The sequence below is a fragment of the Bison bison genome, unplaced genomic scaffold (assembly GCF_000754665.1).
Source record: "Bison bison bison isolate TAMUID 2011002044 unplaced genomic scaffold, Bison_UMD1.0 scf7180017864196, whole genome shotgun sequence".
Classification (NCBI taxonomy): domain Eukaryota; kingdom Metazoa; phylum Chordata; class Mammalia; order Artiodactyla; family Bovidae; genus Bison; species Bison bison.
Genome location: NW_011494768.1, coordinates 2,379,318 through 2,403,829, shown reverse-complemented (window position 1 = coordinate 2,403,829; position 24,512 = coordinate 2,379,318). Strand labels below are relative to the sequence as shown.

Sequence of the window (24,512 nt, the reverse complement as noted above, 5' to 3'; positions counted from 1 at the left end):
CTGGATCTGAGAACGCACCTATGGTGGCTTTTTCCTTCTGCCTCATCAACTGAGAATTGTTTTTTTTTTTTTTTATCCCATTCACTTCTTGGAGAAAAGGGATGATTCGACCTTAGCATGAGGTGACTTTAAGAAATTAATTAGAAGTAAAATTTCTCTCTTACTACAAGACAGTTCCTCACATATCCAAATGCCAATAGTGACAGCTTCGCAGAAGCTTTGTGCTTTTAGTAATATGATTTTCGGGGAAGAATGGAACGAGACACAGTGAGGCAAACGCCACCTGCCACTGCTTCCCCACTACACTGTCTTATCTTCCTCATCACATGTGATCCCTGTAGTGGGGCCTAGGAACTCCAGGAAGGGAGGGGGGTTGGATCTTGCTGATTAATTTTTTTTTTTCTGATGTTACCGTACTAATCATTATAATAAGGATCTGAAGTTTGTGGTAATCTTCAAAGTGATATTTTAAAAGAAGAATCAAGCAAGTCTTACAGCCATAAGTAATTTTATCTATAAACTCCTTGAAAGATAGATAATGTCTCTGATAAGTTAAAAAAAAAAAAAACAAAAAAAACTCAGCACATGAGTGACTGAAGCCAGACCAAGAAAAATGATTTCTTGAGTAACACTGTCACGTTTCAGACAACTGTTTAGGTGCCATGGAGACAGTGCCATAGAAAAATTCCTGCCATATGCTAAACTGGGGACCTTGGGAATAACAAAAGAAATTTCTGGAAATGACCTCCAACCAAAGACTGACCCTATCATCTATTTGAAATACCATGTACTAGATATTCTACACCTTTCTGCCCATGTGCCCAAGAGCTCAGCTGTAGCAAATCAGAGGAATAATAGTGGACAGGGGCCAGGCAGTGCTCATTTTTATCTAAGTTCGGATACCTTGAATGGCAGCTCGATTCCATAGGAGAAGTGCCATTGGATACATCTTCTCTTTTTCGAGAATTTTAGCTTTTTCTTAAAAAAAAAAAAAAAGAGAGATTCCATTAGGAAGGCTTAAGGTGCCTCTGTAGTAAAGTCAAATATGCATATGTATGATTAGGGAATTGCAGAGAATTTTAACTTATCTTACTAGATTCCAAAATGAATGCTGAATTGCTTTGAGCTACTTCATACCCCATTTCTGCGAGCAGTGCGTACTGAACAAGAGAAGAATCTATATCACCATTCTTATAAGCAAAGTATGCTGTCAGGAATTTCTCAGCCCAGTGGCCTAGTTCACAGACACCTTTATAAAGCTGTGTTTGGAAAGAAAAATCAAGCAGACTAGTTAGCCAATACATGTCATTCCATGCAAATGGTAACTGACATCAGTCTTTAGATCCTCCTGGCTGGTCAGGCCAGGATTTTTGGTCTGAAGCATGGCTTTTGAAAATTATTTAGGGTGAGGAGTTCATATCTTTCATAGGCACAAAGATTGTAAGTGTGTATTTTATTTGTCTTGAGCTTAAAGTTCCTGGGGCTTATTTTAAATTTGCATAATAAACTTTTCTGACTTGGAGGCTATTTGGCAGGACAAGAATGTATCAACTTCTGTTTTTGTTTTTTTAAGGGCCTTCCTAGGCACTGCTGCCCTGTGAGGGCAGCTGAGGTGGAAGAGAGCGCCTGAGGGTGCGGGTGGCAGAATGAGGGAGGTGTACAGAGCAGCACAGGACGACTGTCAGCCGAGCTGAACAGCGCTCACGCAACCAAAGGAGGCTAGCCATGCATAATTCATTAGGGAGTTGGCAAAGGAGCAAATCTAAAGATAGATTATTAACCGGCAGCTTTTGAAACGAATTTCAGAGGGGTCAGATTGCAACATGGAGGTATTTATCCTGGTGCAGGGCAAGTGTTTAATAAATCAATGAAGGACATTAAGATCCTAAAAGCACTCTTTTGAAAAGTGCACCACTATCCCAGGTTAAAAGAATTCACTTTCTCCGGTATCATCCAAATCATCAAAAAAAAAAACCTCAGGACCTTGCTTTCTGGGAAGAAGAGGGCTACATTTTCTAGGCTAAATCAAGCCTTTCATTTCCCAAGTTGCAACTCCCAATCCCACTGGAAGTGCCAAGTTGCCCTGGCGATTTGATTGACGACTGAAACAGAGCTCCCTAACTGGATTCTGAGGAGAGCTCTGGACTTGACGAAAAGCCAAATGCAACAGAGAGGAAGGATCGTTTCTCTGCCTCCCTTTCCCAGGCTGAGTTACATCACTGCTCTTCCTCTCTGGCAAATGTCAGTATTCACACTGTCAGCTGGAAGAAACAAGATAATATGTATAAAACCAAAGGCACCACAATTTAAGGACAGTATCGCCTCCTCTGTGTGACAAATGAAAAGTACTTCAGAAACAGCTCTTGATTTACCTCCACAGCAGTTCTGCACGATCGCAACACTCCTGTTCCTGTGGCGTACATCTCAGCCAGGTAATAAATGGCTAGGGGCTGCCCACTCTGAGATGCCAAGTAAAAATATTTGAAGGCAAGTTTATAATCCTTCCATACTCCAGAGCCAGCTGAAAAATTAAAATCATTTTGAGCCACCCCCTTATTTACATTATTTTTTTACATTATAATCTATGCATGTAATGGTCATAGTGACTCCTGCCATTTTAAATAGGTTCAGAAGAGTCAGGCAAAAGTCAAGCTACTCCCGAGTCACTATTTGGAGGCGGGGGAGGCGGGGAGTTGAGTTAGATTAGAAGTAACAGTGTGGAAATGAATGTTCTCCCCCCATTCAGCGAACTAAAGGAGAAGGACTGTCTAGTCTCATGAAAATATCTCCTCAATATGGCACATATTGTTAATGAAGTTAATGGAAAGGAGACCAAGTGGTGGTCTCTGAGGACCAGAAGCCCCTCCATGACGTGTGCTACCATCACTGTCCTCCTTCCATACCAGGGGGCCAGTATAGCTCCTCCCAGACGTAACTGTCAAGTTTGGGGCAGGCAACACCCAGCTCCAAGGGGCCCAGCTCAGATTCAGCTTATGCTTGGAGCAAGGAGAGGTATTTGGAGCTGGTGTGGAGAATCAGCCACTCCCAGAAGCTGGGGTTCTTGTCGGGGTTCTCCCATTACTCCTTTGGCAACTTGGGCACCTTGGGGCACATCCTTTACAAGAGGAAGGGCTTTCTTCAGGTGGTTCTGAAATTGCCTCCCAGATCTAACATTTCTTAGCCTTCAGAAGCAGTGCCATGTGTTCTGCCGGTAGATCATTTGGGTTAGAATCCCAGATCCACTGAGTGTGTGATCATGTGACCTCATGTAAGACTTGTGACCTCAATATGGCTCAGTTTGCTCATCTATAAACTGTGGGATACCCCACAGGATGTGTTGAGAGGACTAAGTGAGTAAAAGCATATCAAGACTTGAACATCAGCCATAACTATTACCCTAATTTTAGAAGCTTGAAGAAGCTGATGTATCCTGGGGCTGGGACATGGAATAAACTAGAAGGACAGGCTATCTCAGGCAACCTTCCAAGATGTACAGAACAGACTCTGAAGCTGGACTATTGTGGAAAATGTCAGCTGACCTCTAGGCCAGATCTGGCCTCCTGATGATACATCTGCTCCTGCCCTTGCTCCACCTCTGATGGGATGGACTGAGACAGAATACTCAGATATATTTGGATCTCTTGGTATGTGTCTTGGCCAATCTCTTTCTCAGTCCTTACAAAAATGATTACAAATCTTCAAGGCTTTCTGAGATCACCTACCTCAATCACTCCACCTTTGTTCTCAGACAATGACTGTTCCTCTGAGCTCACTAAAGGAACCCTCTCGTTATCTTTCCTCACTTGCCTCTCTCCCCAGATTTACAACCGCACCATTTGTTTCATCATCTCTCCAGTTTTTGAGGATGAGAAATCCCTCCTCTTTGTCAAAGCTAGTGAGGCTCCCTGGACCTGATCAGATACTTGCAGATTCGCCACTGGTCAGGTAAAATCATAAATGCCACCTAAATTTTTCCAGAACCTCTTCATCAATTATCTCATCTCCCCAGTGACACATTAACCACCTCCATTGGTTGACTCTCTTTCATTTTTCTGCAAAAAATTATACTCAGGTCTCTCACCATCTTAAAAACAACTTTCTTTTGATTCTTGGTCTCCCTCATGCTATTATCTCATCTCTCTCCTCCATTTAAAGGAACACTACTTCCGATAATATTTGGGCCCATCTACCTCTTCACCTCGCATGTACTCCTCAGCCCGCTGTATCTGGCTTCCCTCTCAACCAGTTCGATGACCTCACAAACATCCTCTTTACTGATAAGTTCCACAGATACTTTGCCCTTTTCATCAAAAAGTAAGAAACAGGCTTTTCACTGAATTTCAGCAGAGTACCATTCATTTACTCTTTCTTGAAATTTCTACTCCTTGTCCTCCTTAAGATAACCTCCTCCCCATCCCATCCCTCTGATTGTGCATTTTCAGTCTTCTTGTGATGACTCTTTCTTTGCTCATATTTTCAATATGGTGCCAAGGATCACCAGATTTCTTATAGTGGCCTACCACGCCTTTCTCTTGCACTCTCTCTCCATTCCCTTTGGAAGCTGGGCTACTCTTAACTAACACCTATATGGTAATGCCACCCAAATCTTTCTCTCAAGTTTGACCTGTCTTGTGAGTTTCGTACTTGCTCAAACTTGGCTCTTTAAGGTGAACTTTCTGGTTGTACTTCATTGCCCCCTCCCCCAGATAGTGTACTTTTCCTTGTCTTCTTGAAATTCCTCCTCAAATTGCTGCCTGATTGTTCTGTCTAAACCATCCACACCAACCCTTTGATTCGTGTTTAAAAAGGAGCAGACTTAATGATGCATTTGTCGTCCTAAGTAAAGCAGCCACATGCATAGTACTTACAGTAGTACATGAAGCCTAGCTGAAACTGTGCATTGGGCCATCCCTTCTCTGCAGCTTTCTGAAAGTACTTAAGTGCTTCTGCATAATTCTGCAAGATAATTACACTTTGTTACTCAAAGGTACATACATAACTCCATGGTAACAATTGCCTTCCACTTTTTAAAAGAGTGTAGCTAGTGCCCTATGTGATTTAAGCTAATTAAAATTGTATCAGAAGTATTACACATTTTATTTCATTATTATATTAGATTCTACTAAGAAATAATTATCTCATTATCATTGTAAATTATGTCTTTTCCTACACTGACAATAGGCTTTGTTAGATATTGGGGGAAGGTCACTCAAAAAGACAGAAGTTAAACTAAGAAGACAAATTTATCTATCCAAAAAAAAATCCTCTTGGGTTAGATGATTTCTAAGGTTACTTAGAATCTATGATTCTAAGATATTAATTAGGGTTGTTATTCTTGTCACAAGCTTACTCTATGTCTCTGGCAAATATTTCACTGGATTATTTTATTTTGTATTATCAGATATGATACCTCGGCAAACCAGGTAATAGAGACTAATTCCTTTAAATTAATCAATGATCATGAATTTCACCCTAGTCAATTTCTGGAAACATGAAAGATGATAAAACTATTTAACTTACCACAGGAACTCCTTTCCCATAAAAATAAAGAAGACCGAGCCCATGAAGACCAATTGCATTGCCCTAGAACGGGTTTAAAAATCTAGGTAAAGTCTTAGAAGAATTCATGATAAGGAAAAGTGTTGCAAAATCATTCACAAAATTTGAAACACGCACAATAGGAGGTGAATTAAGGCAGGTTAATGAAGTAGTTGGCATTATTCTGACCCTCTCTACTTTCTCCTTTCACACTTTCATAGCCCCCTTTCTGACCGGAAAAGAGGGAAATGACAGTCACATTCCTCCAATCTTCTTTTTCTTACTTTTTTTTTTTTAAAATTAGAGAATAATTGCCTTATGACATGAAATCAGTTTCTGCCATACAACAGTGTGAATCAGTTATAAGTATACAAATACCCCTCCCTCTTGAACCTCAGTCCCAATCTTTCGTTCAGCATTTCTTTAGGGATTGCTTTGTGTGACTCCACAACAGGCATCGGGGAGAGGTAGGAGGTGAAAGTCAAAAGATACTGAGGCAAACCAGACAGCACCTGCCATGTCTAAAGGCAGCCTGACAGGTCCGTGGGCTCTGACCCACTAGGAGGGACCTCTTAATCGTGGCACGTGTGGTGAGTCCTACAGCGGAAACAGACGGACCGTGTTGTGGGCAGCCCAGAAGAGGAATGCTCAACTGCCTAGGGGACTGAGCAGACTGAGTCGTTAGAGGTGGTGACATTTGAGTTGGGTCTTAAAGGATGTGTGGGAATTTTCAGAAGGGAGAAGTCTATCTAAACACCTGTTACGTGCTTTGGGCAAAGGAGGTTGATGTAAGTGGCCAAATAACATTTGGGAGGCTCTGTGGATTTCAATCTAGCCATTGTGGATGGTAAAGCACTGTTGGCTTATTTTTTTAATTCAAATTTTACTGTTTATTAGGTTTATAGTATTTCCTCAGGAACTTAGGTTCTGATAGAAAACTCTCCAAATTTCTTTTTACTGCCTAAACATATTCATTTGTAATTATTTTTAATAATTTAATAATTGAAATGTAGTTATTGCAGATACAGATAGAGTACTCCTCGGTGAGACAGAAGTGGCACATAACTAGAGACGGCATAGTTCAGCAACTATTTCAAGGTGCTAAACTTTGAACCTATCTATATTCAAAGGGCCAGCTAGTGTAAGAGTCCTTGAGGACAATCTATGTGCGTTTCGAACAGCTGGTATGTGTCTACTGTCCTCTTCTCTCTTCTCCCCTGACTACGTTGACCTGTAGTCCCAGGAGTTTGGGGATAGTCTGCTCTGGGGGTAAAGCCTAGTGTGAGGCATGCGGTAAAGTATTGAATCTATCTCCTTTTAGCTACCCTTGTTTATTTATTTTTAAATTTTTTTATGTCTTTTTATGTAGACCATTTTCAGAGTCTTTACTAAATTTGTTACAATATTGCTTCTCTTGTTTCATGTTTTGTATTTTGGGCTTGGGGCTTGTGAGATCTTAGCTCCCGATCAAGGATTGAACTTGCACCCCCTGCGTTGCAAGAAGTCTTAACCACTGGACCACCAGGGAAGTCCCTATTTTCATTTAGATGTTGAGAAAAATGAGAGGGAAGGGAAATGAGAGGAAGGAAAAGGGAAGGAGGCAGAAAGAGAAAGATTAGAGTACTGGGGACAAAGTCCTTTCTTTCTTTCTAAGAGAATCCCTGGGGAGCCAGGGGCTCACTGGATGACTCACCAACCGTTTAAGGCCCAGAGTAATGGACCTGAGTTTGAGCAAACTCTGGGAGATGGTGAAGGACAGGGAAGCCTGGCGTGCTGCAGTCCATGGGGTCACGGGTCACAAAGAGTCAGACACGACTTGGCGACTAATCAACAACAGAACCTGTTCAGAACGTTCAGATCAAGAGCAGCCAGCTCAGATGCCCCCAGAGCCATGTAGGTACTGTAAGACGTGCGTAAGCCAGGTTACAGGGGAGAGGCGGAGACTGAGGCGAACCAAGAGCAGGTGCACGTCTAAAGGCAGTGGCACCTCCTCTGCTCTGTGGCGGGCCACCGTCCTCCCGTGGAATGGCCACCTCGTGTGCTCAGCTCTTCTCATTTTCCAAGAAAAGCTGGACATCCAGATTTTGATATGAAATTTCCTAATTTTTAAAATTCCTTCCAAGCCGAAGAAATATATGCGTAGGCAATCCCTCTCCCTATAACTTCCATGTTAGGGCTCAGTGCTCTTGCAGAGATGAACTGACATGACCTTAGGGAGCAGATGCTCATATAAGGGAAATATTTGAGGAACTCCTATGAGGAACTAAGACCACTGCCCTGCTCTCGGTGGAGAGACATGGCCTTTAGACGGCAGGAGAGAGGGTGCAGGGTAGCAGCAGCGAAGTTCTAGCACTACACAGAGTGAACGCAGGGCACGTTCAGAAGAGGGAGAGGATGAAGTGTGTCAGGGAGGCAGGGGAGGCTTTGTAGAGGGAGACAGGACTGAGCTCTGAGCTGGGGATGGGTGTTCAGAATGACTCTGGGAAGGGACAGGGGATGACGAAAGTGTGAAGATGGAGCTGGGCCCGGGGTGTCCCCAGGGGTAAGAGAGAAAACTAGAAGAATATGGTCCAACTTGGGGCCCAGCATCACATTGGATAACTGTTCATGTTTCTGAGTAAGATACAAGAAGTCAGAAAGTCCACAGCTTTGCATTTGCACCGCAATGACAGAGTAGCCCCTGCTCACTGCAACTAGAGAAAAGCCCATGCAGCAACGAAGACCCAGCACAGCCAAAAGATGGTAGTACTAAATTTTAAAAAAGAGAAGCGTACAAGTGTGCAGGAGTGGGAGACAGAAGCTCCATACTTTGGTAGTGAGCCCAAGGGAGAAATCTAATAAACTGTTCTGGAGATGATAAAGGATTACACGGTCATATTTACCTGATGCCATTCACAAGAATGACCTTAAATACAGTGTTAGATTTCCTCCATAAAGGGGGGTAGCTCAGGCTTGGGACACGAGTAGCTCAGATCACAACTGGTTACTTAGCCCTGAACAGCTTAGGGGCTGGGTTAGTTTCCACACGCAGCTCCCTGGCGTTGTTCCTCTACACGGACAGATCAGCACTACTTGCTGTTACATTACCCCGCCTCTTTTTCGGTCTGCTCTCCTTGTCATCCTAATCTAATGGTATTCTGGATGACTGTCTTGCTGAGCAACAATTCCATATAAATTACAAGGGAGAGCAGCCGACTACCAGCCTTCTCAGTAATTTACACCATAATAGCAGCAGTTCCGAGGTACTAGTCATTTATAAATAGGCTCCTAAAGCAGCGTGTGGGCTTTTAAAAAGCATGAACAGTTGAAAATATTCCCCATTTGAGCACATCTCTACTGCCAGTGTTGCAGTAAGATGGTGTAAGACAACAAAAGGGTTCCTACACCGCAGGGATAGAAAGTTCATCAAGGCTGCTCTCCAACGTTAGGGTGGTGGGTGTTGCTATGAGGATGTCTTTTATGCACCTAAGGGGTTTAGAGGAGTCTGCTAAATTTCACCTGGCAGATCCAGCCTCACTGAGCTTAGGAACCAAGGCAGGAACTTCAACGGCAGGAACCATACTCTGTGATTCCTTTATTTCCTCACAGATCCAATCCATTCTGCCTTGGATGTGCTTTGAAATTCACTCTACCTAATGGGCCCCAGACTTAGAAAGATAATAGCTGACACAGAGCATGTACTATACACCAGGCATGGCTTCAAGTATTTTTAATATGAGGCACATAACTATTGACTCATTAAATCCTGAAAACAGCAATATGAGGCAAGTATTCTTATATTCTCATTTTATAGACAGGGAGATTGGGACGTGGAAAGGTTAAATAACCTGTCTACAGTCACACAGCTAGTCAGCTGAAGGACTGGCCTTCAGACCAGGGATTCTGTCTCCAGAGCCGTGCTCTCAGTCATCTCGTCCTGGCTCTTGGACAGCCTTCTGCCTGAGACAGAGCCTTTGAATAAGGTCAGAGGAGAGAAAACTGGGCACTTCTGGGTTACCGCAGTTACTGACGGAGTTTTCCCTTCCTCCGCCCTCATCCTTTTTGTTTCCTGAGCTAGATGGCCTCACGTACCACATGGTGGAGGGGACGCTGAGCTTCTGTCTGGCCTCCAGCTAGGATGCCATCTTCCATTTACCAAGAAGGTGAGGTGGGTCTCTGCCTACCCCAACCTCCTATTTTATTGTCAGTGACACTGTTCTTTACCAGGACCCTACACTCCTCCCAGGCCCACTAATCGGGCATGGGGCTTTAGAGTTAATGCTTCAGCCCCAGTCTGCATGTTAATACAGGCAAATGTTTTCACATGTCTACAGGATGGGCTGGGTACATACCTTACTAGCTGCCATAGAAAAGTATTTGAAAGCAGTAGCATTATTTTGTGGTGCTGCAGCATTCCCTTCTAAATACATCTACAAAAAAACACACACACACATACAAATAAAAAGTAAAAGCTAAAGATTTCGAGGGCAATGAAAATGTTTTAGAACGACATCAAGGTGATGATGGCACAACACGTTGAATGTAGTAAATGCTGCTGAAGCACATACTTTAAAATGGTTAATTTTATGTTATTTGAATTTCTCCTCATTTTTAATAAAAGGAAAAATTAAGAATACAATCTAGTACACACACTCTAGAGTACCCTCACCTAAGGGTGAGGAAAGAATCCTGTTGGTATTTTTTTTCATGTTTCCTTGCATCTAAATTTACTGTATGTAGTACTTCTGGAAGCCGGGCACTTGTCCCCATGGTTACTGAAACAGACTGGCTGTGGGAGCCAAGGGCAGTGAGCAGGGGAGTGAGTAGTCTTGGAAGGAGAGAAGGTGCCTCTCCAGAGGAACCTTCCACAAAGGCTCCTCCCGTCAGTCAGGGAGGAGCTGGTTCTTTGGTCAGTCTGGAGCTGGTTCTCATTCCAGGAACGGTGGGAGGAGGGACCACGCTGGGTGGAGGTCTGTCCCAGGGTTTGATGTACAACTAGATCAGCTCTCCTGTTACACGCCAGGGGTTTGTGGGGAGGGCTCCGAGTTACGCTCAGCCAGGAGCCCTGGGCCACCGGTACTTTCAAAGACCAATTTTGGGGAAGGGATAGCTAGGGAGTTTGGGACTGACGTGTACACACTGCTATACGGATAACTGACAAGGACAGAATGTCTAGCACTTGGAACTCTGCTCAATGTTATGTGGCAGCCTGGATGGGAGGGAGGTTTGGAGGAGAATGGATACATCTGTATATATGGCTGAGTCTCTTTGCTGTCCACCTGAAACTATCACAATATTGTTAATAGCTATGCTGCTGCTGCTGCTGCTAAGTCGCTTCAGTCGTGTCCGACTCTGTGTGACCCCATAGACGGCAGCCCACCAGGATCCTCCGTCCCTGGCATTCTCCAGGCAAGAACACTGGAGTGGGTTGCCATTTCCTTCTCCAATGCATGAAAGTGAAAAGGGAAAGTGAAGTCGCTCAGTCGTGTCCGACTCTTGGCGACCGCATGGACTACAGCCTACCAGGCTCCTCCAGCCATGGGATTTTCCAGGCAAGAGTACTGGAGTGGGGTGCCATTGCCTTCTCCTGTTAATAGCTATACTCCAATATAAAATTAAAAGTTAAAAAAAGGACTGCTTTTGGTACCCCAGATAAAGACCACTATTGTACGGGACTTCTTCCCAAACTGTCACCCCAAGAATATCACTGTCAGGTCGTAGCTGAAGGCCCTGCTTAGCTGCTTTCATGAAGAAGGTGGGCAGACCCATGACCCTACACTGGTTCAGGTAGCTGGTACTACTAGGTTTTAAGATATGAAAGCTATTGATCAAAAGGAAGCTTGTACCTTTCCTATAAATGCCATAGCGTTTGCGCTCCCAGCTTTTGCAGCCTTTAAGAAGTAGTATAATGCTTTCTGGAGAGAAAAGGAACAGTATTATTGACAGTCACAAACATATCCTGTAAAACAGCTTTTGCATTAAGTTTTATTTCATTTGACATGCATTAAAAAAATATCTGTGAAATGCCTACTTTGTTCAAGGCACTCACTACTCCAAGTGCTATTTCAATCATGAACCTGAAGAGTGGGAGATAAATATATATATATATATTTCACATGTACAGTTTTAGAATGTGAGGGCTTGTTTTTCACATTTGGAAAGGCATCATGGGCATGTTGCTTTGTGGAGGACAGATAAATCTCAGCTGTAGAACTAAATACTCCATTATTTTTTTAAAACCACACTTGTATGTTGACAGTACGTACTTACTGTGTAAGACAGTTTGTGTAAGTGGCAGGATTGGATATACAGCATCCTAATGTTTATGGTGCAGAGGGAGTGAGACCAGACACCCCTGGTTGCCTTCTTGGTCCGGGTCTCTCTGCAGAGGTGAACCTCAGACCAATTCTTTCCGAAGAAAGTCAAAGGGGGCCGGCAAACCCTTCTGACTCTCTCTGGGTCATAACATTCAACGAAATGCTCAGTCTAAATGCGTGGGAGGTCACCTGTCTCTTGCTGCCTCATTCCTCAGGCCTCCTCCTGACTTTCCCTAAGTCCTCTTCAGAGACTTCATGGAGAATTAAAAAAATAAGTCCCAGGAATGAGAAATGAAGACATGCTCCAAAATGTCTTTTAGTAGGACACAACTTTCCTCTCTTTAAAAAGCCTTGACTGATTGTAAGGATCTGCAATTGATGGGCAAGGATCTGCCCCTTCCCAAAGAGAAGAGAACGCTTGAGGAAGAAAGGTAGGTAGTTCTTTTATATGTAAGTTTTCTCTAGAAATATTGGCAACTTATTTGAGAACTATACACATTATGTCGACAAGTCGGTCTGCCGTGGACATACTACTACTACTACTAAGTCGCTTCAGTCGTGTCCGACTCCGCGCGACCCCATGGACTGCAGCCTACCAGGCTTCTCCGTCCACGGGATTCTCCAGGCAGGAACACTGGAGTGGGTTGCCATTTCCTTCTCCAGTGCATGAAAGTGAGAAGTGAAAGTGAAGTCGCTCAGTCGCGTCCGACTCTTAGCAACCCCTGGACTGCAGCCCACCAGGCTTCTCCATCCATGGGACTTTCTGGGCAACAGTACTGGAGTGGGGTGCCATTGCCTTCTCCGGCCGTGGACATAAAGTAAATACAAAAGCCACCATCCTGGACCTCATCACGTCATGGATCCACTCATCCACCCATCCTTCTCTTCTTCACTTATCCTTTCAAGATCTTGACTGATACCTGCCATACATATGGTAATATGTTAGGTATCACAGGTGATTGATAGATGAACAAAGACCACTGTGCCTACTTTGCTTCTTAGCAGTACTGCTGTGAAAAAGTAGATGTAAATAGCAATGACAGGAAGTGAAAGATAGAATAAAAGGAACACTAAAAAGAATTAGAGGGGTTTAGAATAACAGAAATTGTACCTAGTTCTTTGAAGTATTTTACAAGCTTTTTCTTCCTTAATCTTCAAAACTGCACTGTAAGGAAGGTATTACTAATATCTGAGCTATTTAGTGACGGTTGGAGTCAAGAAGCCGATACTGGCATCCTGCCAGCAGCCTAAATCCAATTCCCACGTACTCGGCACTCTGCCTTCATGGTTTAAAGAACGAGGGCTCAAATGATAAAGGTCACACAAAAGATGGAGAGGATTCACCACACACAGGGCATGAGAGGCTGAGGGAACAACATGAGCAAAGAATGGAGACGGGAGTGTCCAAAGTGTGTCCAAGAAATAGTAGTTCCTTCAGTATGGCTGAAATAGAGCATTCAAAAGCTAAGATGTGCTAAAATGTGATGGAGCAATATAATTAACAGGCTAAGGACTGTTATTTTATTTGGTTTAGAAATAGAAACCAGTGGAGATTCATGAGCATGAGGGAGTGTTGAAACAAATGCTGCTGAAAATGTCTGGAATAACGTAGGTGTCAGTAGGATAGGAGAAAATTATAGCAATGTATGATTTACTATACCAATTACATATTGGTAAATAAATCAAATGTATGATAAAATTTATGATTTAATAATCACATTTATCAAAGAACATCAATATAAAAAATATTTCTTATGAATATCCCTGCTGAACCAAGACCCAAGTATATCCATCGAGAACCATGATGTGTGCAAGCACAGTATCTCCGGCCTTGCTCCCTCATTCATGGTCTCCTCCCCTGTGCTCTTGGGCACTCTGTCTTTCCCCATCATAGCATGCATCCATTGATTTAATTGTCTGCTTAATTTTCTGTTTCCCCCAATGTTGAATCCTCTGTATTTAGCACAGTATCTACTGTATATTAGGCAGCCAGAAAATGTTTCTGGGATGAATGAATGACTGAGTGAATGAAAGAATAAATTTGTTAATCTCTAAAACAAAGGGACTGAATTTTAATCTTTATGGTCCCTTCTAGCTCTAAAATTATGATTTTATAAACTCATTTTCAAAGTGCAGTTTTAGAGTTTGGGCTCAAATATTTGGCATTAGAGAGTTATGCTCTGGGAAACTAGATTTGAGTTGTTAAAAGAGAATAGCCTATTCCCCAGAAGCAAATAAGAATCCTGGAGTTTTTCCCCATCCTTCAATATAATGAGCCCATAAAGACCAAAAATGGAGGGTCTAATTTCTCCTTCCACTTTCCTTGGTTACTTGGCATTTCAGTTCTCTTTAATTTCTCTTTACATTAACCTGCCTTTAATGTTGGGCTTCCCAGGTAGCCCAGTGGTAAAGAATCTGCTTGCCAATGCAGGAGATGCATGTTTGATCCCTGGGTGGAGGAGATCTCCTGGAGAAGGAAATGGCAACCCACTCCAGTATTCTTGCCTGGAAAATGTCATGGACAGAGGAGCCTGGCAGGCTACAGTCCATAGGGCTGCAAAGAGTCAGACACGACTGAGTGCACATGACTTTAAAGCTACTCTTTCAACTGCATAAACATTTGTTAAACACTCTGTCAAAGTATCATGCAAGCTACTTCAATGGCCATGCATGGGCCAACCTGTATTCTTGCTCTCAGAGTCAGGTATTCATCTCTCCATTCATCTATCCATCTGCTGTGTTCTGCATATTTCTGTTCCCCCCAAATCTATATGTTGAAAACATACTACCCAACATGATGGTATTAGGAAGTGAGGTTTCTGAGAGGTGATTGGCAGAGTCCTCATGAATGGGATTAGTGCCCTTGAAAAAGGCCCCAGAGAGCTAGCTTGACCCTTCTGCCAGGTAGGGATACAAGGAAAAGCCTACAGATTGTAAGAGGGCCTTCGCCCAAACATGGTGGCACCCTGATCTCAGACTTCCAGCCTCCAAAACTGTGAGAAAATAAAGTTCCATTGTGTATAAGCCACCAAGTACACAGTATTTTTGTTATAACGGTTCAAACAAAAACACGATCCATCCATCCGTCCTTCCTTCAAATATTTACTGACCACCTACCATCATATTTTACTGATTATAAGATATATACCCCCCATCTCTCATTTTAATCAGGACGCTTTTTACTATCAATGGCACCATATAATTTATATTGGCAATGTTTTCTCTTGCTCAGTAAAACATAATGTATCCTATAACTGATGGTGTCTTAGGATGAAATATAGTGTGTCTTAGGCATTATGCTAAGTGAGGTTTTTATTATTTGAATGCACATCTCTCTCTTTTTTTTAAACTGAACATGATGATTTTTCATTGGTTCTAAGAAAATCCCTGGTTTAATCAGTTTGCAACGTTTCCTCTAGAATGAAATGCCAAGAAAATGTATTGTTCTAAAAACATTTGGGAATACTTCTTTTATCTCAGGCTCTGTAAATCACTCTTAAAAGGGATAGCATTAGCTCTTTTATTTTTCATGGATGGCAGAGTGGACAAAACAGTTGCCTTATGTATTTAATATTATTCCTCTGCTGGGTGTAACTTAATTATGCCTTATCCACCTTAATAACATGCACCAAAACACTCAGCTTTTCCTAATCCAATTCATCCTGGGCCTGTATATATTTAGAAATGCAAATAACATTAAAATGTATGTATACAAATTCAAGACAATGTAATCAAGACTTGTATATACAATACTTTCCAATAATTAAGAATCTTGTGGGGAGGAGAAGGTGAAAATGTTACCTATAGTGACAACTCATAAGAGAAATTAATTCAATCAAACAATGAGGAGGGTGAAAATGTCAAGCTCGTCATTTCTAGGTATTTTGATTTTTAATTTGCTGGACAGTGCTGGGACAGGACCGGGAAAGGTCAGTTTTCATTCCAATGCCAGAGAAAAGCAGTGCCAAAGAATGTTCAAACTACTGCACAATTGCATTCATCTCACATGCTAGCAAAGTAATGCTCAAAAGTCTTCAAGCTAGGCTTCAACAGTACATAAACCGAGATCTTCCAGATGTTCAACCTGGATTTAGAAAAGGCAGAGGAACCAGAGATCAATTGCCAACATATGCTGGGTCATAGAAAAAGTAAAAGAATTCCAGAAAAACATCTACTTCTGCTTCATTGACTATGCTAAAGCCTTTGACTGTGTAGATCACAACAAACTGTGGAATATTGTTAAAGAGATGGGAATACCAGAACATCTCACTTGCCTCCTGAGAAACTTGTATGCGGGTCAAGAAGAAACAGTTAGAACCAGACATGGAACAACAAACTGGTTCCAAACTGGAAAAAGGAGTAAGTCTCAAGGCTGTATATTTTCACCTTGCTTATTTAATTTATATGCAGAGTACATCATGTGAAATGCTGGGCTGGATAAAGCATGGGCTGGATGAAGCATAAGCTGGAATCAAGATTGCTGAGAGAAATATCAATAACCTCAGATAAGCAGATGATACCATCCTTATGGCAGAAAGCAAAGAGGAACTAAAGAGCCTCTTGATGAAGTTGAAAGAGGAGAGTGAAAAAGCTGGCTTAAAACCCAACGTTCAAAAAATTAAGATCATGGCATCTGGTCCTATCGCTTTATGGCAAACAGATGGGGAAACAATGGAAACAGTGACAGACTTTATTTCTGGGGGCTCCAAAATCACTGCAGATGGTGACTGCAGCCATGAAATTAAAAGACGTTTGCTCCTTGGAAGGAAAGCTATGACCAACCTAGCTGCTAATTCACTTCAGTCGTTTCCAACTCTGTGCAGCCCCATAGATGGCAGCCCACCAGGACAGCATATTAAAAAGCAGAGACATTACTTTTCCAACAAAGGTCCTTTTAGTCAAAGCTATGGTTTTTCCAGTGGTCATGTATGGATGTGAGAGTTGGACCATAAAGAAGGGTGAGTGCCATAGAATTGATGCTTTTGAACTGTGGTGTTGGAGAAGGTTCTTGAGAGTCCCTTGGACTGCAAGGAGATCCAACCAGTCAATCCTAAAGGAGATCAGTCCTCGGTGTTCATTGGAGGGACTGATGTTGAAGCTGAAACTCCAATACTTTGGCCACATCATGTGAAGAGCTGACTCATTGGAAAAGATCTGACGCTGGGAAAGATTGAAGGCAGGGGGAGAAGGGGATGACAGAGGATGAGATGTTTGGATGGCATCACCAACTTGATAGACATGAGTTTGAGCAAGCTCCAGGAGATGGTGAAGGACAGGGAAGCCTGGTGTGCTGCAGTCCCTGGGGTTGCAAAGAGTCAGGCATGACTGAGTGACTGAACAACAACAACCAGGCATCACTTATATTTATAAAGAACCTCACAATAATTTTCTGTGGTGGACTAAAACATTAGCGTACTTGCTCAAGTGATGATTCTTAGGCTGAGAAATAACATCTAATTCTTAGGATGCCGTCATTCATTTATTCAGTAGACAGTAAGTACCTAATGTGTACCAGGTACTAATCTAAGTACAGGACACACATTAGTGAATAAGATGGATAAGAATTTACATTGCCCTGCAGGAAGACAGTTAACAATCCAAGATCAGTAAAGTACAAGGAATGAGAGGGGCTAGAGAAAAATAAACACAGCATGATAAGATAAGTGATTTAAAAAAAAAAAAAAGGTAGAATTGATCAAGAAAATCCTCTCCGAGGAAGTAGGATTTTAAAGATAAGAAGCTAGCCATGGGGAGATCTTCCCACTCCTCTCTGCATATTTCACACTATTCCAAATTGATTTTGGTGCAAGGCTTCCCTGGTGGCTCAGAGGTTAAAGCATCTGCCCACAATGTGGGAGACCTGGGTTCGATCCCTGGGTTGGGAAGATCCCCTGGAGAAGGAAATGGCAACTCACTCCAGTTTTCTTGCCTGGTGAATCCCATGGATGGAAGAGCCTGGTAGGCTACAGTCCACGGGGTTGCCAAAGAGTCAGACATGACTGAGCGACTTCACTTCACTGCAAGCTGTGGCAAGTTGCAAAAATAGCCATAATACTTTGCAGGTCTGCCTATTAAGAGAAGTTCTTTTTCCTATTCTTTCAATGCTGGCTGGCCTTGTGACTTACTTTGGCCAAAAGAATATGGCAGAATTGATCCTGTCCGTTCTGACCCTAGGCCTCAGGAGACTTTCACTACTGCATTTGTAAAACATTTGACTGCCATGCAAAAAGCATGGGCCTGCTGGCTGGAGGATGAGAGCGTGTGGAGAGACCAAGTCATCCCAGCTGCCATGGACCAGGCCATCATAAATCAGCCAGCCCTGGTCAAAACTCTGGCAAACTATAGATGTGTGAAGAAGCCCAGCCAAGATCAGAAGAATTACTCAGCTGAACCCAGCCATAACTACTGACCTGCCAAAACTGTGAATTAAATAAATGGTGGTTGTGTTAGGGTACCTACGTTTGGGGGTGGTTTATGATGGCAGCCTAAGCTAACTGATAAGCCAATGAGTCTTGAGGTCTGATGCCTTGATGGGAATCCTTCATCCAAGTTCAGGTTTCTTTAGGCTAAGGAAAGCAGGAAGGACTAGCTTGTGCTTGCCCTACTGCTGGGATGGTTCTGGAATTAAACCAGTCTTTTTGAGATGTCTGAATGGGAAGAATGGGGCCCAACCTACCAACAGAAAATTAGAAGCAACCTGAGTGATTACATCATTCCTTTTTCTTGCTTTATGAATAAGAAAACTAGATATCAATGACTGGGGTTTTCATAAACTTGTTTTTTGTTTTTGCTCAGGTCAAGAGTAAGTAAGTAAGTTTTAATTTGAGTTTAAGTAAGTTTTAATGAAAGGCGCACAGGCTTTGAATACAGAAATACTGAGTTGCACTTTTATTTCTTAACACTCTTACTACCTAGCTATGAGATTTGAAACAATTTACGTTATCTATTCAGCCTCAGCTTCTCATCTGTAAAACAGAGCTAATGAATGTGAATGAGCCCATAGCAGAGCTTGTCTGGCCCATTCAGCTGAGGCCCGACTGCCTAGCTGTTGCTGCTACAGCACCAGACTCTTCTACTGCCAGCCTTGGGACTGCACCTCATTCTCACCTGGAGGCAGCTATAGCTCCCATCTGGTGTTCATGCTGACTGGAAGTGCTTAGCTTTGTGGGGTTTTATAAACTCTATAGATGTTTGTGGTCATTCTGTGTAAGTGTGGTTTTGGTGCCTTCACAATCAAATTTTGTCTTTATGGAAAATGGGAACTTCTTCCCAGTTTTGGATCTTGTAGTTAGCAGAAGAAACTCATTACAGGCTGAAATCTGATGCTGGCATAATATTGTGAATCCAGAAGTTCTCATCAAGAAGCTAAAACCTTAGTTGAAGACCTTCAATTGAGCTGTCCTGAGATGGATGCATATGTTTACTTCAGTTGCTACCTATTTTATCACATTTTATAAAATTAACTTTGACATTTACCTAATGCGTATGCTGCTGCTGCTGCTGCTAAGTCGCTTCAGTCATGTCCGACTGTGTGCGAGCCATAGACGGCAGCCCACCAGGCTTCCCGTCCCTGGGATTCTCCAGGCAAGAACACTGGAGTGGGTTGCCATTTCCTTCTCCAATGCATGAAAGTGAAAAGTGAAAGTGAAGTCGCTCAGTCGTGTCCGACTCTAGCGACCCCATGGACTGCAGCCCACCAGGCTCCTCCGTCCATGGGACTTTCCAGGCAAGAGTACTGGAGTGGGGTGCCACTGCCTTCTCCACCTGATGCGTATAGTACCTCATATAAAACACAAACTAGAGTGCCAAAGACACATTCATGAAATAACAACGTAAAGTGAAATAGAAAGTAATAACAGTTCAGATTTTTACGTAACTGCTGTAGAAGTAGTTATTTCTATTGTTTAGCCACTAGGATTGAAGTAGAGCAAATACTCCTTTGAGACGGTGAGCACATGGCTCCTATAAAATGACAAGGGTTTCAAAGTCATCTTTTAAGAAGAATCTCAGCTAATTCCCCAGATCTGTGGGGATCTAGGGCCTTAAAACTATAATCAGCATTGAGAGAAGATCTCATCCAGGGGCTTTGGCATCTTACTAAGGAGGATCCTCTGTAGGTTAAGTTTATTTGCTTTTTTCTCCACCATATATTTGAATTGTTAATCGTCTAACTTCATTGGGATAAAGTAAGGTTAAGCAAAGTGATTGAAAGGAGCTTTACAAATTTATAAAGAAGCTTAATAATATACCCAATTATGTTGGAAGCAGCCTGTCCTCTGATTTAGCTAAATGGGGTTGAGGCTGGTCCTCAGGCTCCTTGGCAGGAAATTCCCACGTGGACTTGCCACAGCTGGCCTTAGGGGAGAGAGCATGTCCTCCTCACCCAGCCCGAGTGCAACCGTGAGTCTGGGTGGGAAGAGGGTGGGTTCAGTGGGACCCTGGAAACTCCCTGCCCCAGCTACTCTTTCACAGGCCTCTAACCCTCTATACTTAGAGGCAGGTAGGAAAAGTGCTTTCTCTAAAAAACTCTGTTCTCCTTCAAAAGCTGGGAAGCAGATCTGACAAAGGAAGCAGTGGTGGGCTTTCCCGGGCAGCTCTTCCACCCACCCTCAGCTTCCCTTACACCTGTCCTCCCACCGACATGACGCAAGCTTGAGATGGACTTACATAGTAATCTTGATCCAGACCTTTCCTCCCAATTAGATGCAACTGTCCAAGAGATACCTAGAAAAGAGGAGTTTTGGAAAATGATTTTAGCAGTAGTATTCATTTTAACAAGAAAAGGGGAAAAAAATTACCTGATGATTTTACTATAGTACATCAATCCAGTTTGCTGCAGTTAGCGTGTCTTAAAAAAAGAGGCAGGAAACCATCCTGACTCTGTGTTTTATTGGGTAAATGGTTGACATTGGGTATGCAGCTTCTGCAGGGGCACGAAGGTGGCCTGATGATGTACAGCAATGCCCAGGCACACTAGTGACCTTAACGTTTTGTTCTCAAAGGTCACATAAACGATGTCCCATTTCTATTCTCATTTCCAAAGACAGGCTGCTTCTGGCTCCTGATAAAAGTTCATTCATATTAAAACCAACATTTATGGTAACTTTTTTCTGTAATTACAATCTAGTTTTTTTTTTTAATAAGTTTTTTAGGAGTAAGTGCCAAAAAAATGCCACTACTATGGCAACTGGCTCCTTCATAAGCTATAAGAAACTACAAGTTAGGGAATGAAAAAGGAGCAGAACAAAGAGGAGGGGGTTCTCTTCCCTTCCCTATTCAGGATGGGGCACTGTTGTTAACCCTTCTAGGACTCAGAGAGAACCAAGCCCTTTGTGATTAAAATGTTCTAAAAATTTAAGTTCATCCATATACATTACTTGTATCTGAACATCTCCTCTTTCTGCCAAAAATTTATAGTATTGGTATATGTCCCAATCCAAAATCTCACTGTTAGAACTCAGATTTTCAGGTCTTTCAGTTAGTCTCACTTTTTCCACTGGAATACCTTCACTTTTTTCCAATTTATCAGCAACTGTGAATAGAAACAAGCCAGAGCAATATATAACAGTCATCTTAGAGCAAGCACGATTAGGCTGATTCTCTTTAAACTATGCCGAGATTGGGCCTACTAACAGAAAAGAAATATCCTTAGGAGACAGAAATTTGCTAATTTTGTTTATTTGGTTCTGAGAAAAGTATAAGACACTATCTATTCTTTGTAACCAATATAATCATTGTATCAGTATATGTCAGACCCTACTGAAGACCTTAGCCAGGCAGACTCAGGAAAGAAGATAGATGTCAGAAGAAGGCAAACAACCTTTCCATCACTGACTTTTTCTGGGCATCCTGAAACTACAATATAAGAGTAAGAACTGCTTCTTATTTACTTCCTATGGATAGTCTGAAAATAAACTGTAAATATGCTTGAGTAAATCTAACAAAACAGCAGTTTGAAATATATATATATATATCAAATAATTTCAGTTTCATTAAGCACATAAAAACATCTTGATATATAAAGCATCTTAAATTCAAAAGCAGTTTTTTTCTCAGATCCTAATCATGACAAAGATGTAAATTTAGATGTTATTATGATTATAGAAACTAACTAAATGGACTTTAGCATACTCACTTCTTAGACTTTTATTTAATACTCTATTATGGAGTCTGGTTTAGTGATGCTGCCTGTGGAAATATTACATGCAACTTTGAAAATTCTAGAAATAATTCACTTCCTGCTCAATTTTTTTTTTTTTGTAGACAAAGGATAGGGTAATCGAATAGTGGTTACTTGACTTGTTCTCAAATGCAATGATAGAGATCGCCAGTGTGTGTATCCTGCACATACATTCTACAATGCATGGACATCCATAGCTTCAGGAATTTTTTAACAAGGCATCCTATATTTGAAATGTTTGAATTATAGAAACTATGTAATATTTATTGATGTTATATTTAAGTTCTCAGTTTAAGGAAAGAAGATCACAAGATCAAGTAAAACAGAATTATTTGGAGACATGAGCTAACAAAAATAAAAGATGAGTACAATCATTTAGAACTTTTTGAAAAGTAACTTAAGAAATCAGAAACTTCACATTGTATGGAAAGAGCTGTATTATAACTGATGTTAAAGCACAGTCTTTAAATACTTTATAAATATTTCAACTAGTATTGATTTATTTTTTAAATGTCTTGGCAAGTCTCTTTATCTTAAAATAAACTATGTGGATTACTCACTATAATCTGCCACTTTCTTGTAATGACTTAGGGCAACTTCACAATTCTGTAGAACATTGATTCCTGACAAATATCTGTACCCCTAAAACACAGGCATATAAATTCTTAATATTCTGACAATACTATATTTATAACACACCTATTTGGGCTCAAGAATATTTAATTACAAACCAAAATCATCTGCGACATCATGCTTCCTCCAGCACTTCCAAAGGTATAATATATCAGTGCCTAAAGTTAAAAAAAAATTATTTGACATCTAAATTTGAAACTTAAATCCAATCACTGCTTTTTTATTCCTAGCCCAGCAATGAACCTTGAACTACTCCCACATAAATCCTAAATTTCATTCTCTTCCTCTTTAAAGAAGGCTGCCATTCACTGAGGGCTTACTGAGTTCTGAAGTTTGTGAAAAGGGGATTGTACATGATATTTCATTAAAACATCACGAAATCCCTATGGAGTAGATATTATCTGAGACTTTTTAATATGGAACATTAGGAAGCTATGGTACTCAGGCCCTAACCTTCCCTAACTATTGAGCTGTGCTCTTACCCACCACTCTAGAGTGAGCTCTTCACTCAAAGAGTAGACTCTCTATTCAGTGTCCCTTTAAAAAAATCATATTTTGTTCAAAAAAAAAAATAGAATGACTTTACCTTAGCTTGATTGTATTCCATTCCTATTCCATAAGAAGACAAAAATCCTAAGGCCTAAAGCCCAAAAGAAAAAGAAAAATTCAATAAATCCATTTATTTTACAGTTATTACCAACATTAGCAAGGGCTATTTTAAATATCTGCTCTGTAATTACTTGTGTTGTTAACTTATTTCTTATAGTATAGCAAGTTGCATTATTATACTTTTGCTAAGGCGGCATGAATTTAGAAAAGGTCACAATAATGGAAGCTTTGTATAATATATGTGGAAATAAGCTAATACTTACTGAACTTTAGAATAATTATAGTGATAAAATAATATAAACCAATGCTCTGTATGTGTCTGCCTTTTTAGAAATGTAAAGACATTTTTCTCCAATATGTTAAAATTTGAATTTGAATATTTTTCTTCATATTTTAAAAATAAAATGTGATGGCTATAAAAAGTTTGAACAGGAAAAATTATATTGAATAAAAGGTCAAAGTCTGAACACAGATCAAGATGGTGGAATACGAAGCCCCAGGTCTTGTTTCTCCAATGGAGCCAAAATATATGTGCAAAAAGCCTTTATGAGAACTCAAGAGACCAGTTAAGAAATCACTGTTACCCAGTCAAGCTCACAGCAAAGAACAGCCCATTGAAATAGGTCAGAAAAGCCATTTTATTTAATCTGCAATCACTCCTCCCCAAGCCAGCACAGCTTGGTGTGATCAGGAAAAAAAAGAGAAAAATGGGATAGGTATTCTGACTTTCAAGGAGTAGCTGATCAAAGATCTGACTTTCGTCTCATCTGATTTACAGCACTGGCAGAACTGGAATGCTTTAGATGCTAGGGACCTCTAAGCAATAAAGAGAGCTTAGAGACTTGTTGCAACTCTAGAGAACCCGCACTACCATAGAATGCAGTACTTAAGGGACATCAGCAAACCGAACATTATGTAACATATAATAGCATTGTAATACATATTGTGGGAGTCACAGAGGAGTGAGAGAAAGGGGCAGACAGATTATTTTAAGAAAATTTGGCTGAAAGCTTCCCAAACCTGAGACAGGAAATAGACATCCAAATTCAAATTCAAAGAATTCCAAGTAGGATGAACTCAGAGAGCCCAATGCCAAGACATACCATTAATCAAACTATCAAAAGTCAAAGGCACGGAACACTGGGTGCAGCGAGAGAAAAGAGACTTGCCACATACAAAGAAACTTCCATATGATTATCAGCAGATATATCAGCAGAAACGTTACAGGGAAGAAGGGAGTGGGATGGGACATTCAA

At 41.4% G+C, this 24,512-nt stretch overlaps 1 protein-coding gene across 1 annotated transcript in view; it reads right to left on the bottom strand.

The window, feature by feature from the left end:
* Positions 1 to 24,512, bottom strand: part of SEL1L2 (sel-1 suppressor of lin-12-like 2 (C. elegans)) — a 64,885-nt gene that overhangs the window by 15,354 nt on the left and 25,019 nt on the right. Inside the window, exons 5-17 of the mRNA XM_010844155.1 lie at positions 23,234 to 23,287; positions 22,746 to 22,805; positions 22,575 to 22,656; positions 21,655 to 21,689; positions 21,212 to 21,442; positions 20,502 to 20,558; positions 11,364 to 11,432; positions 9,870 to 9,947; positions 5,521 to 5,583; positions 4,869 to 4,956; positions 2,373 to 2,521; positions 1,094 to 1,259; positions 904 to 978 (exon numbers count right to left, since the gene is read on the bottom strand). Of these exons, the coding sequence (XP_010842457.1) occupies positions 904 to 978; positions 1,094 to 1,259; positions 2,373 to 2,521; positions 4,869 to 4,956; positions 5,521 to 5,583; positions 9,870 to 9,947; positions 11,364 to 11,432; positions 20,502 to 20,558; positions 21,212 to 21,442; positions 21,655 to 21,689; positions 22,575 to 22,656; positions 22,746 to 22,805; positions 23,234 to 23,287 (1,207 nt within the window). The remainder of the gene's footprint in view (positions 1 to 903; positions 979 to 1,093; positions 1,260 to 2,372; positions 2,522 to 4,868; positions 4,957 to 5,520; positions 5,584 to 9,869; positions 9,948 to 11,363; positions 11,433 to 20,501; positions 20,559 to 21,211; positions 21,443 to 21,654; positions 21,690 to 22,574; positions 22,657 to 22,745; positions 22,806 to 23,233; positions 23,288 to 24,512) is intronic.